At 44.0% G+C, this 14,052-nt stretch overlaps 1 protein-coding gene across 3 annotated transcripts in view; it reads right to left on the reverse strand.

The window, feature by feature from the left end:
* Window positions 1-14,052, reverse strand: part of PAK3 (p21 protein (Cdc42/Rac)-activated kinase 3) — a 31,357-nt gene that overhangs the window by 10,892 nt on the left and 6,413 nt on the right. The window contains exons 3-8 of one of the 3 annotated variants that reach the window (XM_010011214.1): window positions 12,781-12,825; window positions 11,505-11,658; window positions 9,775-9,812; window positions 7,739-7,870; window positions 6,600-6,762; window positions 2,564-2,627 (exon numbers count right to left, since the gene is read on the reverse strand). In XM_010011214.1, coding sequence (XP_010009516.1) covers window positions 2,564-2,627; window positions 6,600-6,762; window positions 7,739-7,870; window positions 9,775-9,812; window positions 11,505-11,658; window positions 12,781-12,825 — 596 coding nt within the window. Of the gene's footprint in view, window positions 1-2,563; window positions 2,628-6,599; window positions 6,763-7,738; window positions 7,871-9,774; window positions 9,813-11,497; window positions 11,659-12,780; window positions 12,826-14,052 lie in introns of all 3 variants that reach the window. The other 2 variants (XM_010011215.1, XM_010011216.1) reach the window with 2 other exon arrangements.

Below are 14,052 nucleotides of genomic sequence, written 5' to 3' on the forward strand. Positions count from 1 at the left end.
TGATGTTTTGGTTCTGTGGCAGGCAGTAGCTGTGTTGTAGAGCCACCAGCAGTAGATGGTGTGCTCACCTGCAGACTAGACAGTGTGGGGGGTTGTTTGCCATCTGCCTCTTGTTGCAAGAGGTTCTTCCCTTGTAATGATGTGAAGGGCTGGAAAAGCCACCATCAGAGGAAATCCTTTTGGGTTTATAAACAACTTGGGGCTTGTAAACCCTAATGGGCTAAACCCCATCATTTAAGAAGCCCACTGCCTCCATGGGCAGTGAGGCCAGGGTGGGAATTCTGGGAACATGCAAGTGTCCCACTGACTGAAAACACCAACATTAGGTTGCCCATTCTGACATGATCCCTGGCTTGTTTACCTGCAGGCTGAAATACTTGGAAGCATTGTAATTCAACAGGCACAGAGACTGTGTGTCTGTGTCGAGAACAATGTTCCCATTGGGCACGCCGTGTATTCTTTTAATATAAATGCAAATGCACTTTCCTATGACTAATTGTCAAGATTAATCCAATTTGTTTTCATAAAAAGCCAACACCATTTATTCAGACTCACTAACGCTGTGCTGTGCTCCTCAGCAAAGTCCTATCAGGGTTCATTTAAAACCAGCTATTTAAATTAGGATGCTTTTGCTCTGCTCCAGGCCATCAGTGAGGAGTTGAGATAAAGGTGAGTAATTTAAGTAAAGCTGTGAATTAATTGCAAGGGCTCTGCAGTTGTGCATTACCAAATGTTACTTCTAAGCAACTACAGTTCCTGATCTGTATCTAACTTTTAAAAGCTCCTGTAGTATCTTGGGTTTAATGCAGTCAGGCAAGTACCAGGGCCCACAATTAGATCTGTGTCACTGTGATGCAGTGCAGTGCAAGTTAGAAAACCAGCCTGAACCCAAGCTGCCCGTGGCTCCACACTCATTTGTCTTTCGAGCAACAGTTAACACTGCTTGAGCAAACACAGCCTCTTTATCAAGCACGAGTTAACCCAGTTTCCTCCAGTGTCAGCAGCATTTTCAGTCCTCAGCTGGAGACTGATGACAAACCAGAGACTCAGCACTGAAGCTGACCTGTTCTTCAGCACAGACCTTCTGACAACTATTCACTGCAAAGTGACTGTGAAGCTGTCACACTGTTTATTAACTTACCAGCTGTATGAGGCCATGAGGTGCTACATGCTGGTCAAGCTCTCTAGCTGCAGTTCTCTAAGCAGCCATGTCTCTTGCTGCCCTGCAGTGCTCTCATTAGCAGCTACTAAAAAACTACTCACTTCCAACACTACTCGTGCCTTTGACATGACTATACACACACATTGCAAAGGTGGGCAGCTCAGGAACTGGCACTTGCATCAACATCAGCACCATCTGAGGCGCTGCATGTCAGCCCTGCTGCAGGCAGCCATGCTACCCCAGCCATGCAGCAGGCTGGTTCCTGTGATCACCTCGTCTGATTACCTTTGTGATGATTCTTTCTTTAGGATCTTTCCCCATCACTGTAAACTGACCAGTGGCATTAGTCATGGGCTGGGTACAGCAGCACACTCACTCCTCTCTAAGAAGGGCATGCAATCTTCCGGCTGGACTAAAAGCTGAAGGAAATCAGTTTAGATCCCGTGCTAAGCCAGATACTGGCCACTTGTCTTTCCACCAGTTGTTGAGGCACCTTTGTTCAAGCTCACTTCTAGGACTGTCAAATAAAAGACTGTGAGGGTGATGGTCCTGCTTTCACGGTGACAGCAACAATCTGCTTCACGCACACACTTATTCTGCCTTCCACTTCTTCAGCTGACACCTTTTGAGAGACTGGCACAGCTCTGAGTGTCCACTGACATTTCACAAACGACAGCAAGAACCAAAGCTTTGGGTAGGAAGCAATCTGCCATCTGAGAAAGGGGTTTTATACAGCGAATGGAGCCGAAACACCTTCCCACAAGTGCCCTACCAAACAAGACGTATCTACGATGAAGCCTGCCACAGAGAGAGTATGAGCGTGTCTGGCTTTCTGCTGTGTGCATCAGTTCCAGGTCAGCACATGCTGCCCTGAGCTCAAACCTCACAAACAGCTAAGGCAGAAAACTATCTCCTGATGTCAGCGAACAGCTTCTGTCCTATGCTGACAGCAGTGTGATCCTGGGGTTACACACATGGCTCTAGCCCTCCTGGAACTACAGCCCAGCCAAGGAAACTTTGACTGAGCAGGGAGTCTGTCGACATTCAAAATGCAAATCAGATGCCTAATTCTGATGTAAGTTCTTTTCTTCCTGAATGCTCATATAGGAAATAATTCAAACAAATCCTATTTCCAGTAAGAAAAGTTGGGTTTCAAAAGGGAGCAGCTTTGTTGATTCTTTTCAGTAAACACCTAAAACCTGCAGGATCCAGGATGTGTCCTCAGGCACATGATGCATTTTCTCATCAAGTACCTGCAGATCCACACTGTGTTTATTACTAATTTTTGGGTTTTACTGCTCTTTATCTCTGGCTTCAGAGATTGCCTGATTTCATGCTTGATATGACACCAGCAAAATACCCGGCCCATGTTTTTGTGTAAGTAACTGGGACTGGACTTACCCTTGGCCAATTTTCTCAAATCGAGTGTATTTCTTCTTAGGATCTCCCACACTCACAATGCTCCCTGAAAGAGACAGAATGAAAGATGCTCACTTAAAAACGGAGACACCACCTTCCAGCAGATCAGAAACGCAGCTCCGCTGTCTGGGGTTGTGAGCTGTGTGTAGCCATTTGGGTACCACCAGCACAGGCAGCTCCGTGGCACTGATGGCCTCCATGAAGACTGATTTTCTACAGCCCTTTGCAGAGTCACCTTGACAGGAGACTAAGAACATGGAGAAACATTCACAAGAGAGTGATACCAGAAAAGAACGAGTACTAATGCAGGTGTTTGTTGACTACAGACATTAATGAGAGCGGGAACACCACAGCTTTTAACTTCTTATGAATAAAAACTGTGTGTGATTCAGCAGAAGGTTTAATAGTTCAGAAGATTAAATGCACTTTGTGTTCTGGAATCAGTTTTTATGATCAGGTGCCATTTTCAGAACAGGAAGAATAGTGCAAAGTGTTTCCAGGAGGGGATCTTCTCAACCTCTCAGCAGTTTGCCAGAAGAATGCCTTTATGGTTTTAAAGAGCATCTCATGTTTTAATCAATAATTACAGGGCTTTAAGAACTATGACCCTCATAATTTATCACTAGGTTCTAAAGACGACCTTGTCTGTGCCATGTTAAAACCACACTGCTCGTCTCAGATCAGTAACTCACATCTGACTCGCGCTCCCGGGAGCACACACTGATCTCCCCAGGCACAGCCCTGACGGATACAAGAATTCCCCAGGCACCAGCGTTGCACAGGCAGCTGCACCCTCGAGCTGCTGCTGCTTTGCTGAGTGCAGGTGCTGTGGCTCCTTCAGAGCCAGGCCAGACGGGGGGTGCTGCCGCCTCCCGGCAGCTCCGCGCTGGAGCAGCGGGAAGGCAGAGCCGGCCTGTCCGGCACCAGGCATGCGGCACGCCGGGTCCATCGGCGTGGAGGAGCTCGTGTGCCCCTGAAAGCTGGAGTTCAAGCATGCACTGCTCTGCTTGTACCGAATGTGAGAGCCACCATCTGATAAGCTCAAATCTGAGGGAATCATTACAAAAACAAGATGTTTTTTTCTGGTCCAGTGGTTTCCTAGATCAAGTACAAACAATGAAGCCTAACGTGATGGGTCAATGCAAATGACTTCCAAAGATTTGACTTGGAAAAGCACATCACTGAAACACTTTAAGAAGATTAATTGAGGAGGGAAGACTTCCAGTGTGTCGCAGCGTATTTTGACTCACTGGCACTACTCCTGTATCACAAACACACACTTAATTGTTCACTTGTGCATCCAAAACAAAACTAGGTGAGCACCCTTCACTGTAAGTGTAGTAACAAATACCTTCGTCCTGTCCGACCGTTCCTCTGGAGCAGAGGGCTTTAGCATCCAAATGGGCATCTGACTGGATGCCTGGCCAGGAATCCTGCCTGCCAGCATGGCAAGAACACAGGGCATCAGCACCATCTGGTACACTCCCTGCTAAAAGAACATTGCTGGCCTTGGCAAGATCCCTAATGGGAGCTGCGGGAGAAGAGGTTTCCTTCGCCCTGTGGCACTCACTCCCCTTCCCTGGCACTGCAGGAACACCAGGGGTGCCCACTGGGGCAAGACTACAGAACAAATATTTTGAGAAAGTGTTTTCCAAATTTGCCACCGATTTTGGAGTTCAGAATTCTGGAGTTTTTCCTCAAAGCTGGAGTAGCTGCTTTCACAGGTTGGTCGTTTGTAGCTGGTTTCCTGTGCTTAAGGCAATGCCCATTCTAATATGACAGCACTAAAATCAACACAGTGACTGGTACATGGCTGCAGTTCAGGGCAGCACTCCTTACTCTGGACACAAGATAAACATATCAGCTGTTTCGATGTCTTTGAGCACTTTCCTTTATCAAGTCCTAAATTAAGTGGATAAGAAGCAGAATTGGGCCACTTCTGTTTTATAATTACTGTGGAACATATTCATGATTTCATTACAGGCAGAATTTTGTTTGATCTTATCTCAGTATTACAGGCTTTGCTCCCCAGTAAAACTTGCAATGAGAGTGGTTCCAAAAAACCAAAGCTATTTCAAGCAGAATAGAATTATGAAAGCAATCGAAGATAAAAGAGGGCAGAGGATGTTCTTCCTGAAAGTAGCATAAAATTGATTGTGCAGAAGTAGGCAGCTGGAGAAGTCATAAGAGTTAAAACGGACCAAAACAGAAAAAACCCAACCACCACACATGCTTATTAGCCCAGGACCACAACAAAAAAGCATCACCCCTGTTTTCAGACAGCTTCATGAAAGCCCAGAAAGATTTTCATTGTCCACATCACAATTTGCCCCAGGCAGACCTTCTGACCTTGCTCACTTGGTATCGAATTCATAAGAAAGAAAAAGCATGAAAGCATGTAACATTCCAAAGATATAACCCCACAATAACTCCAGGGCTCAGCCCTAATCTGGCAGACACAGACGCTTGAGCAATGACAGGCATACCCACATTCATGTATGCAGGGTACCTGCACATCTCATGGTGGAAGCTTGCCTCAAACATTTATCCTCAGCTGCAGCAGCTGTAATTCCTCCCTTTATACGCTGACATACCTGCAGGTAACTTATCTGCTCTGGAATTTATTTCCTTGTGCCCTCAGCTAAAGCTATTGAACCTATTCCTTGGATACTCCCTAACTGCATAGAGATTCAGTTCTTTATAGTCCTGTCAACCTGCAGGTGCAGAAAACTCCACAAAAGCAGCTGAAATCTCAGAGCTAAGGAAGGCTTCAGCCTCTGCAGTCACAGCAGCCACCAGTGGCAGGGCAGGTATAACAAAACGGTTGGTGTCAGCACAAGAACAAGAACTGACAACCACTGGGAAGAAGCCACAGCCAGACTGCACCCCTTTACAAGCAGTTGCCCCCATTAAAGACAGAACATTATTGGCTTTGAGATCAAACACAAGGAGGCATAGATCAACCCACTTTTTGTCCTAACAGTTAATGGTAGACACAGAGTAAACTGGGCTACGTTACGAACACAACAATTTATCATCTGGGAGCATGGCACTGGCAGCTATTACGTGCAAGAAGTAGATTAAATTGGTTGTACTGCAGAATCACAAAGGGCTTGATGTGTTCTCCTAGAGCATGATCTGCACAGGGGCTTGGGGCCAATAGTTAGGATTCTAATAGTATTAACTGGCTGGGAATTAGCTATGACAAAGTGCCATGTATGTGAGGAATACACAAGTGGATGTGTTGGAGGCTGGCTCCTGAGAAATGCTTGCAGTGCACTTCTACCCGATCACACCACGTAGATGTATGTCTTTGATACATCTCTATAAGCACAAAGCTAAGAAATAAATTAAGAATTGTTATAAAGGTTGTTTTTCTTTCATTTGGAGCACATTAAGAACACCTCTTCCTCTCTATCCATGGTGTCAACTTCGAAGGAGTTCTGACAGAAACACAGAATTCTCATAACTCTGATACATTAGCAGAAGTAGTAAAAACAATCATAAAAATGACACCAATAGAGTATCTGTGGGAGGAGAGCTCCCTGAGGCTAAAGAATCAGCTGAGTGTTCTGGCTGTCTACTGGTACAAAAAAACAAGCCCAAAACAAACAAACAAACAAGAACCCCCAGACCCAACAGATTCCTGCAAAGTATTTTGGCTCCAAGAAAATTCTCTTTAGACTTCAGGAGTCTGAAGAGAATTTAAGCACCCAAATATCCTGTTCCATTTGGCCACTAGCACACAGGAGTTCACTAGGTCACAGCCCTCTGCTCAACCAGAAACAATCTCTGCTTTTGCCTTTAGCATAGCAGGAAGCTCAGGCAAATCCAACCCACTGATAGCTGCCCTCAGAGGCAGAAGGAACATCTGGAGTGAGCTCTTGCTTCCTCTAAGTCTGTGTAGGGCACCGTAAGTAACTCTGACACTAAACTGAGGACGACCATTTGGTGCACACAATCCCGAGACACAGACAGAGTACACTGCTTCAGCAGGCAAGAAATACAGGATACATACTCAGTTTCTCTAGGATCTCCTCATCTGTCATCTTGGACTTTTTTCGCTGCCGGTCTGTGTTTCTGTACAAAGTGCTTGTGTTTGAGTTTTCAGGTTGGGGAGTGGTGGCTTCTTTAGCTGGTGCTGGTGCAGCGGCAGGTTCAATTACAGAGCGCGTGTAGATCTGTGACAAGAAATTACCCTGTGTCAGGTGGTTGCACAGTTGCCCCTGAGACCACATTTCAAACTGATGTGACGGAAACCCTTAGGAAGATGCTGTCTGCCACATCCAGGGCTCTTAAAATGTTCGGCTTTGCTGTCCACTTCTCAAACTGAACAGGCAAAACCAAAAGGCCAGTCTGACACAAGTTCATGGCCAGTTTCACTTTCAGTTTTCATTGATTTTTCTGAAAGATAATTGAAACAATGAACTTACTGTGTTGGAAGGATACAGAAACAGACCTGTCCAGGGCCCCAGAGCCTTTTTCGTGATGCTCATGTCTTTTGATGAGTAACAAAATGACTCTTTAGTTATTAAGTGTCTGAAACAGAAGCAGGGAGCATTTCCCTATTCTGATCATCACTGTTGAACTGACTTCTCATGAGTATTTCAAGCTTTAGGGAGTGGCAATTAGGAACTGCATTCAGAGACCTACGTTCTCTTTACAAAGCATAGCTGCACAGGATTCTTCTCACCAAACTTCAGTCTCATAAAACTGAAGGGTGTAGCCTAAGCTGTTCATTTAGCTACTTATATAGTCTGTGGGGAGAAACAGGTACCTCCAGGGAACAGTTTCTCCTATGGATCCTGAAAAGGTCTGAATTGCACCGGATGACCATTCTCTCCAGTGATGACAGAGCCTGCACAGATACTTTGGACAAAGTTGCTCACTTTTACACTAGTAGCATTAGAAGAGACAATGCCACCTTTTATCTGATACTAAGATGAAATCACAGTCCCTATCAGCATCACAGGGAACTCATGACTCAGTGTGAAGGTTCAAACCAGTTTTTCCTGGTGTTAGCAGCTTGGGTGAAGCACTGTGTCATGGTAGGACTCCGGCCCTCAGAGCCTTCACCCAGAATGGCAAGTGCTGTCTGATCAGAAACATGTGGCTCTGAATTACACCAAATATAGTGCTGACCAAAGCTGGACTTACTGATTTTGTATGTTCAGGCCGTGGTGCAATAACTGGTGGAGGTTCATTGTCATCTTCCTCTTCATCATCATCTTCATCCTCTTCTTCAGAAACAGAGGGAGCTAGTGGGGGTTCTGATGCTGTTTTTGTGCTCTGTGGACAGACAGCAGCATGAATGACAGTCACCATTCTGCACTCGGGAGGTTTGGTAACTGCACACGACTTCAGTAGGTGTCTGCTTAGACACCAGAAGCCTACCTAGACATGCCCGTAGCCCTTTGGGCCTCAGTTCCAAGTTACACACAGCACAATACAACTTAAAGGTTACAAATTACTGTGCTGTTGTCTTCGTTTGTCTTGGTGGTTTTCATTTTTTGCTAAGAACAACTAAACCATTCCTGTGCTCGAAGTCTAATTTCACAGAACGTGATGCTTGAATCTATCACGAGAAATCCCATGCAGTTGCTGGCTAATTGCTTTGGCATTGTATCTGCAGCAATGGTAACAGGTAATTAAGCAAACAGGTGTCTACTGGCTGGTTAATTAACACACTTAGAAGCGCAAAGCCTCCTTCAGCATCTTACTGGGAATTTGGATTTGGAGAGAAAGAGAGAAAGGCTGTTTGTTCCTTTACTGGTTTACCCGCAGGTATTGCCTGCTTCCACCCTGCTTAATTTCACTGTTTAGTAGCTCCTTCTTCAGCCTCATCCTCCTCTTAACTAGTCCTAAATTAACACATTGATCTTTCTACTGTTTGCCTGTTTCTGACCACAGCAATAACCCAGGGTGAATGCAGCCCTTTCAGGAGCAAGGTGCATCCCCCCCCCAGCAGCTACTCAGAGGCAGGGGGGTGTATCATGTTGTCACAGATTTGCTGGTGAAACAAAGACTGAAAAGGTGCCCTGTTCAGTGTTTAGCAACTGCTTTAAAGCTGGCTACAAGAAGCCACTCGGAGAACCGAAGCAAATCAAAGGCACTCTTCCATATATTCACATCTTCTTTGTATTATCTTTAAAGCAGGATCAATTTAGTCCAGTATAAAGATCAGTAAGGGACGTCCTACAGGAGCGACCTGAGCTGATAACGTTTGAAAGCTGACATCCTGACTGTCTCATCACTCTTGATGTCTGCTAGAACAAAATACCACAGCATTTGCCATGTGTCCATACCCTCTGGCAAAGCTATTGGGAATGCTTACTATGCTCTGGTGAACCCCAAACCTCCTTTTAAAAGTGTGTTTTACTAAAGATAATGAAATTGGCATCTATTGAATGTCTGAAGTGCAGGAATATTCAACGATAATTTTCTTTCCATTATACACACTCTCTGCTGTGTAATCACAGACCTAAAATTAAGTTGCTTAATACTTGAAAATAAAGGCCCAATCCCCATTTGGTCATTTGCTATTTAATGCACTAACATTAACACTAATAAATCTGGTCAATATTAATGTGGGTGTTGTGGCTACATCTCTGGGATTGCTATGGTAAGCCAGAGTTAATTAGAGTGGGTGAACAGTTAAAACTTCCTTTCAATGGTTCCAGTGAGTTATGTATCAATTACAACCTTATATATATTTAGCCACACACCCAGCTGTACTAAGGATAAATCATAAAATTTAACAGAAACAAATTCTAAATTGTTAAAACTAAATTAAAATGGGCTAATTAGACAGCACTGCATATTGTTGTGAATTGCACATTCCACCATGGCTAAGAACAGCAAGCAATCTTCTGTCTGCAGAACCAGGCTTGCATCTGTTTAACAGATCTTAGACAGAAAACAGCCAGTGATTCCCGCTCTGCTGCTGCAGAGCACTACAATGTACTGCCACTCAGAGCACTACAATGTACTGCCACTCAGAGCACTACAGTGTACTGCCACTCAGAGCACTACAATGTACTGCCACTCAGAGCACTACAGTGTACTGCCACTCACAGCACTACAGTGTACTGCCACTCAGCCTGCAAGGCTGGCACTTGATCACAAAAGCAAAACTCACAGCCTGCTCCACAGTTCTAAATGCTATGATAGTAAGAGCTCACTTTCACACTCACCGAAGGATGGGCTTCTATGTATCCATGGGCGCTTTTATCTGCAGTGTGCAAGAGAAGATTAACCAGATGCTGTTAGAAAACTGCCTGTTTTGGGGAATCCCATAGAACAAATAAATTCGAATAGATAGCATTTTTCTTGGACAACATCTTTCCACTAGCAGCAGTTATTTGATGTGGCAAGCAAGGTAACAGGATAACATACTAAGCTATTATTTTTCTACAGTTTCTTATGTCTATTTTTTTTCCTGTTTTGCCAGTCAATAAAATAAATAGAAACTTGGTCAACAAAGTCAAAACTGTTCTTGAAGAGCCAATGCTTCTGTTCCACACAAGAGCTAAAGCAGCTTTTTTCTTTATTTCCTTTTTTTGGTTAATACATTGCATGCATTGATTCTCTTTAACTTGCTGAAAATGTTTCACCATAAAAGCTTCCCCAGAATCACCCTTAGCAGTGGCAGTTCTGTCCCGACACAGCACAGCAGCAGCTCCTGAGTTCAGGAGCATACACTAACTGCTTTAAAAGTTGCATTTCATCACAAAGCAATGGCTATTTTAGCAAACCTAAGTGTCAAGTTTAAGAGTCAATGGGAGTTTCTAAGAAAAAGATGCTTTCCCTCAGAATGAGAGCAATGTTGGTAAAGTTGGAGGTCACTGCCCAGAAAAAAACTCCTGGGAACTCCCCCAGTTTGCATTTTGGAAGTTGTGCTGGTTGAACCAGCAAACTGAGGAAATTACAGACTCTGCTGCCACAGGCTTCCATGTGTATGGAGCTGACCCACAGCAGGTGAAGTTACAAATGCTGTCCACACCCTGTTGGACAGACACCCCCTTATTAGCTGAAGCTGTTGACACCAGCTTTACCAAACTATGATATCTTAATGGCACTTTTGTTTACGAATCAACTCGGTTATTAAGGAATAGCAAAAGAACACACTGACACAAAAGCCAGATAAGCTGCACCTAGTTACACCCTCTGCTACTTCCTCGCTGTGTCAGCTGCAGGAGTTTGTCTAGTAAATAAAAGAAAGAATGAGCCAAATAAAGCAAACCCCAAGCTGCAGCACAGTCTTGCACACACAGTGCAGTTTTGCAGACTCTACACAAGGAAGGGAAAGAACGACACCCCCATCATATTTGCTGGCTTCTTTTGGATGGTAATGCCTAAATCATGAGGATTCTGCTATGGAGATTGCTCTTGACACTGACTCCTTCTTGCTCACCCTCTGTGGCAACATCCTTTCACATCACAATGTAAGCAGCCTTTCCAGGTTTGTCTGTGAATTATGCATAGGAACTTCTCTACAGCTACTGCATAAAAATCCTGGAAAATCCTCCTCTATCACAAAGTATTGCCAAAAATCCTCATAATTCACAACCTATCGCTTAAAGGAAGCATAACTCATGAAATGCACAAAGCAAGTATACCCTGTACCCCAGTTGTGAACACTGTGAAGGAACAAGGACGAGGGGGAACAGAAGTAAACGTGGCCTTTGGCCACCAATGCTTCTGACTAAAAATGGTAACGATTGTTCCATCTAGCATCTTACTTAGTTCTGAAAACAAGCAACAAAGGAAAGTCAGTTTCAATGACATTTATGGGACAGAAAGAGAAATGTAATTAATTTCAGGAGTATTTTAAGACTGCTGCTTGACCACTTGAATGGGGAACTTAGGTCTGACTCATTCTGGGGCCTGACACTCCCTTCTTCGCAGTGAGATGACGACTTACCTCCTGACGTAAAGCTCATGTATTTCTGGTTGTTAACTGTTTCTTTGGAATCATAGAATTTGAGAACATCTAGAACAGCTTGTGGGTTCTTCTTCTGCTCCAGTTTTGTTATGTTGGAGGTCTGTAGTAGCCTGGCCCATTGCTCTGGAATGCCCTGTAGGTGTCAAGTGGAAAGAATGCAAGTTTAGAGTATTTAACAGCCACAGCCTCACAGATCTTTACCAAGATCCCATGCTACCTGTAAGATTACTTTCAGAAATATTGATTGACACCTTACAAGTAAAATTAGGAGCTTATACATTAGATGCAATCATTCTCTTCTCTACCAAAATACAGAGCTAAAACCAGGATCCAACTTTAAAAAGAAAAGAAAGTTATGACAGTGATAGGAAAAAAAGTGCATGAAACTCGTCTTTAAATCAACTCTGCTCTTCCATGGAATAATGATTTAAGGCTTAGCTTGTTTTCCTGGTGATTCAGTGCAGACATAACAAGACTATTCTGTTTGTGGACAACACAGTGTATTTTAGGAGCTTTACACTGGATTTTTAATGCTTAATAACGCAAACACATTTTGTCAGATGCTCACTGATGCCTGATTAAAAGGTTAACCCCACCCTCATACAATTAATTTTCAGTGTACCAGGGAGCACTGTGGGGTTAAGAATCTGCATTTAAACCCTCAAAATCGTGACCCTGAGTTGTAGCCCTGCTGCTGAGGACGGCTCTTTTTCGAGCTCCTGTAGCTCTGTAGGTTCTCTACTGTCAATAAACAGAAACCAGGACTCGGAACAGGCTGAGAGTGCCCAAGGCTTGGATGAATTCTCAGACATCTTAGGAGCGAGGGTGGCATTTGAAAATTGATCCAATTGCTGAAAGCTGCAGCTCTGCACTGGAAGGGTATTGATGGAAAATTGCTTTAAATATCCAGTATAATTTCCTAAATTCAAAAGCCTGTAATTTTCCCCCACTTACTGCCCAGCCAACATCTACCAGCAAGTTGTAGGACTTACTGATTGAGAAACTACACCTGAAGCACATTTAAACTTAGCCTTGGTGCCACCCCAATCTAGGAAACACTTTAATGTAGCTTCTTCCTAAGAAGTTCTCCACAAAACAATGTGTGACATGGGCCTCCAAAGTTTAGGATTAACGAAAAAAAAAGTGGGATAAGCCAAGCAACAAATCTACTGCACACACATCAACCTGCTGCTGCAGTGCTATGACATCTCAAAGAAGCATTTTGATGCAAGATTCTTTTGGGCCTGTGACGCACCTCTGGGAGCTTCCCTGTGCACATCTGTGAGCCATAGAGATCTGGCTGTAATGGACGTAAATAAAGAAAGAAAAGAAAGTTAAAACAGAATGTGGGACAACTTAGAAGGTGGCAGGAGGAAACCAATGGGCCAAAATGGGGAAATCCCATCTAAAATGGGAGTTACGAGGTAGATAACAAACGGATTAGGTGGTGGACAGGCTACAGGAAGGCAGGCTTAGGAACACAGAAAAATCACAACTGTTCCAAAGTTTGGAAGCATCATTCCCCCTCCTCTTTTTTTAAGCCAGTTTTTCTCTCCCTCATAAAAATACATCACTGAGGATTCAAGGCAAGTGACTGGAAAAATTACCTGTGATTTTTTTAGTTAAAAAAAATAAAAATAGAGAAAGATCTTTTGCTGTTTGCCTCATCTGAAAGCCAGGTTAGCATTTCTTAATGGCTCTACACGAGTGTTTTCCAATGGTTCTCCAGCCCCACGATCAGGATTGGCCAGTGCACGAGTCAACAAAGTGCAGTGGAGAAAGCAGCTGGTCAAACTCAGATTTCACACTGGGAGACTGGGCATGGTCATAACACAAGTAACCCGTGTGTGTCAGACTGACAATCAGGACAATTCTAAAGAAATGACTGGTTAGTTTAATAACCTGTAACTTCCTTAGATCTATAGCCACAACTTTTCCTCCCACTCGCTAATGTCATAATCTTGCAACTTTAAAAGTTTGGTGGGTGACCACATTTTGTTCTAGACTGGGGATCAGGAAACTGTTTCAAAAACGCATGCCTTACAAAATGCACTCCCCAAAGCCCTGCAAACCACACTCCTTCCTCCATTCAGAAAATGCAACTGCTCCTTCTAAAGAAACCGACACAAAGCTCTAGCAGCATGCTCCCACCCAACAGTTTCCAACCAATTCCACTCTGAGCTTTAAAAGCTCTCCTTCTAAGCAAATGTGGTTGCTCCAAGCACAGTGAAATGAAGATAGAACGCGCATTCATGAGCCATGATGCAGCTTGGTGCTCAAGCCTGAAAGGTGAAACTCAGCTGTCCATGCAACTTCGATTCGAGATGCAACTAAGAGCAGTCAGGTAATGCAGCTGGGGGGTGACTGTCAGGTGTCAGAAATGGCCCGATGCACTGCACATAACCAGTGGAGCAGACACTACTGGCATGACAGCTGTAATAATTCAGAACAAAACCCCACGTATTTGCACATTTACTGGACATTCACTTCCAAACTTTTGAAGGAGACAGACAGTGTGATTGATAGA

This window comes from Nestor notabilis, unplaced genomic scaffold, assembly GCF_000696875.1.
Source record: "Nestor notabilis isolate BGI_N333 unplaced genomic scaffold, ASM69687v1 scaffold13713, whole genome shotgun sequence".
NCBI classification, from domain to species: Eukaryota; Metazoa; Chordata; class Aves; order Psittaciformes; family Psittacidae; genus Nestor; species Nestor notabilis.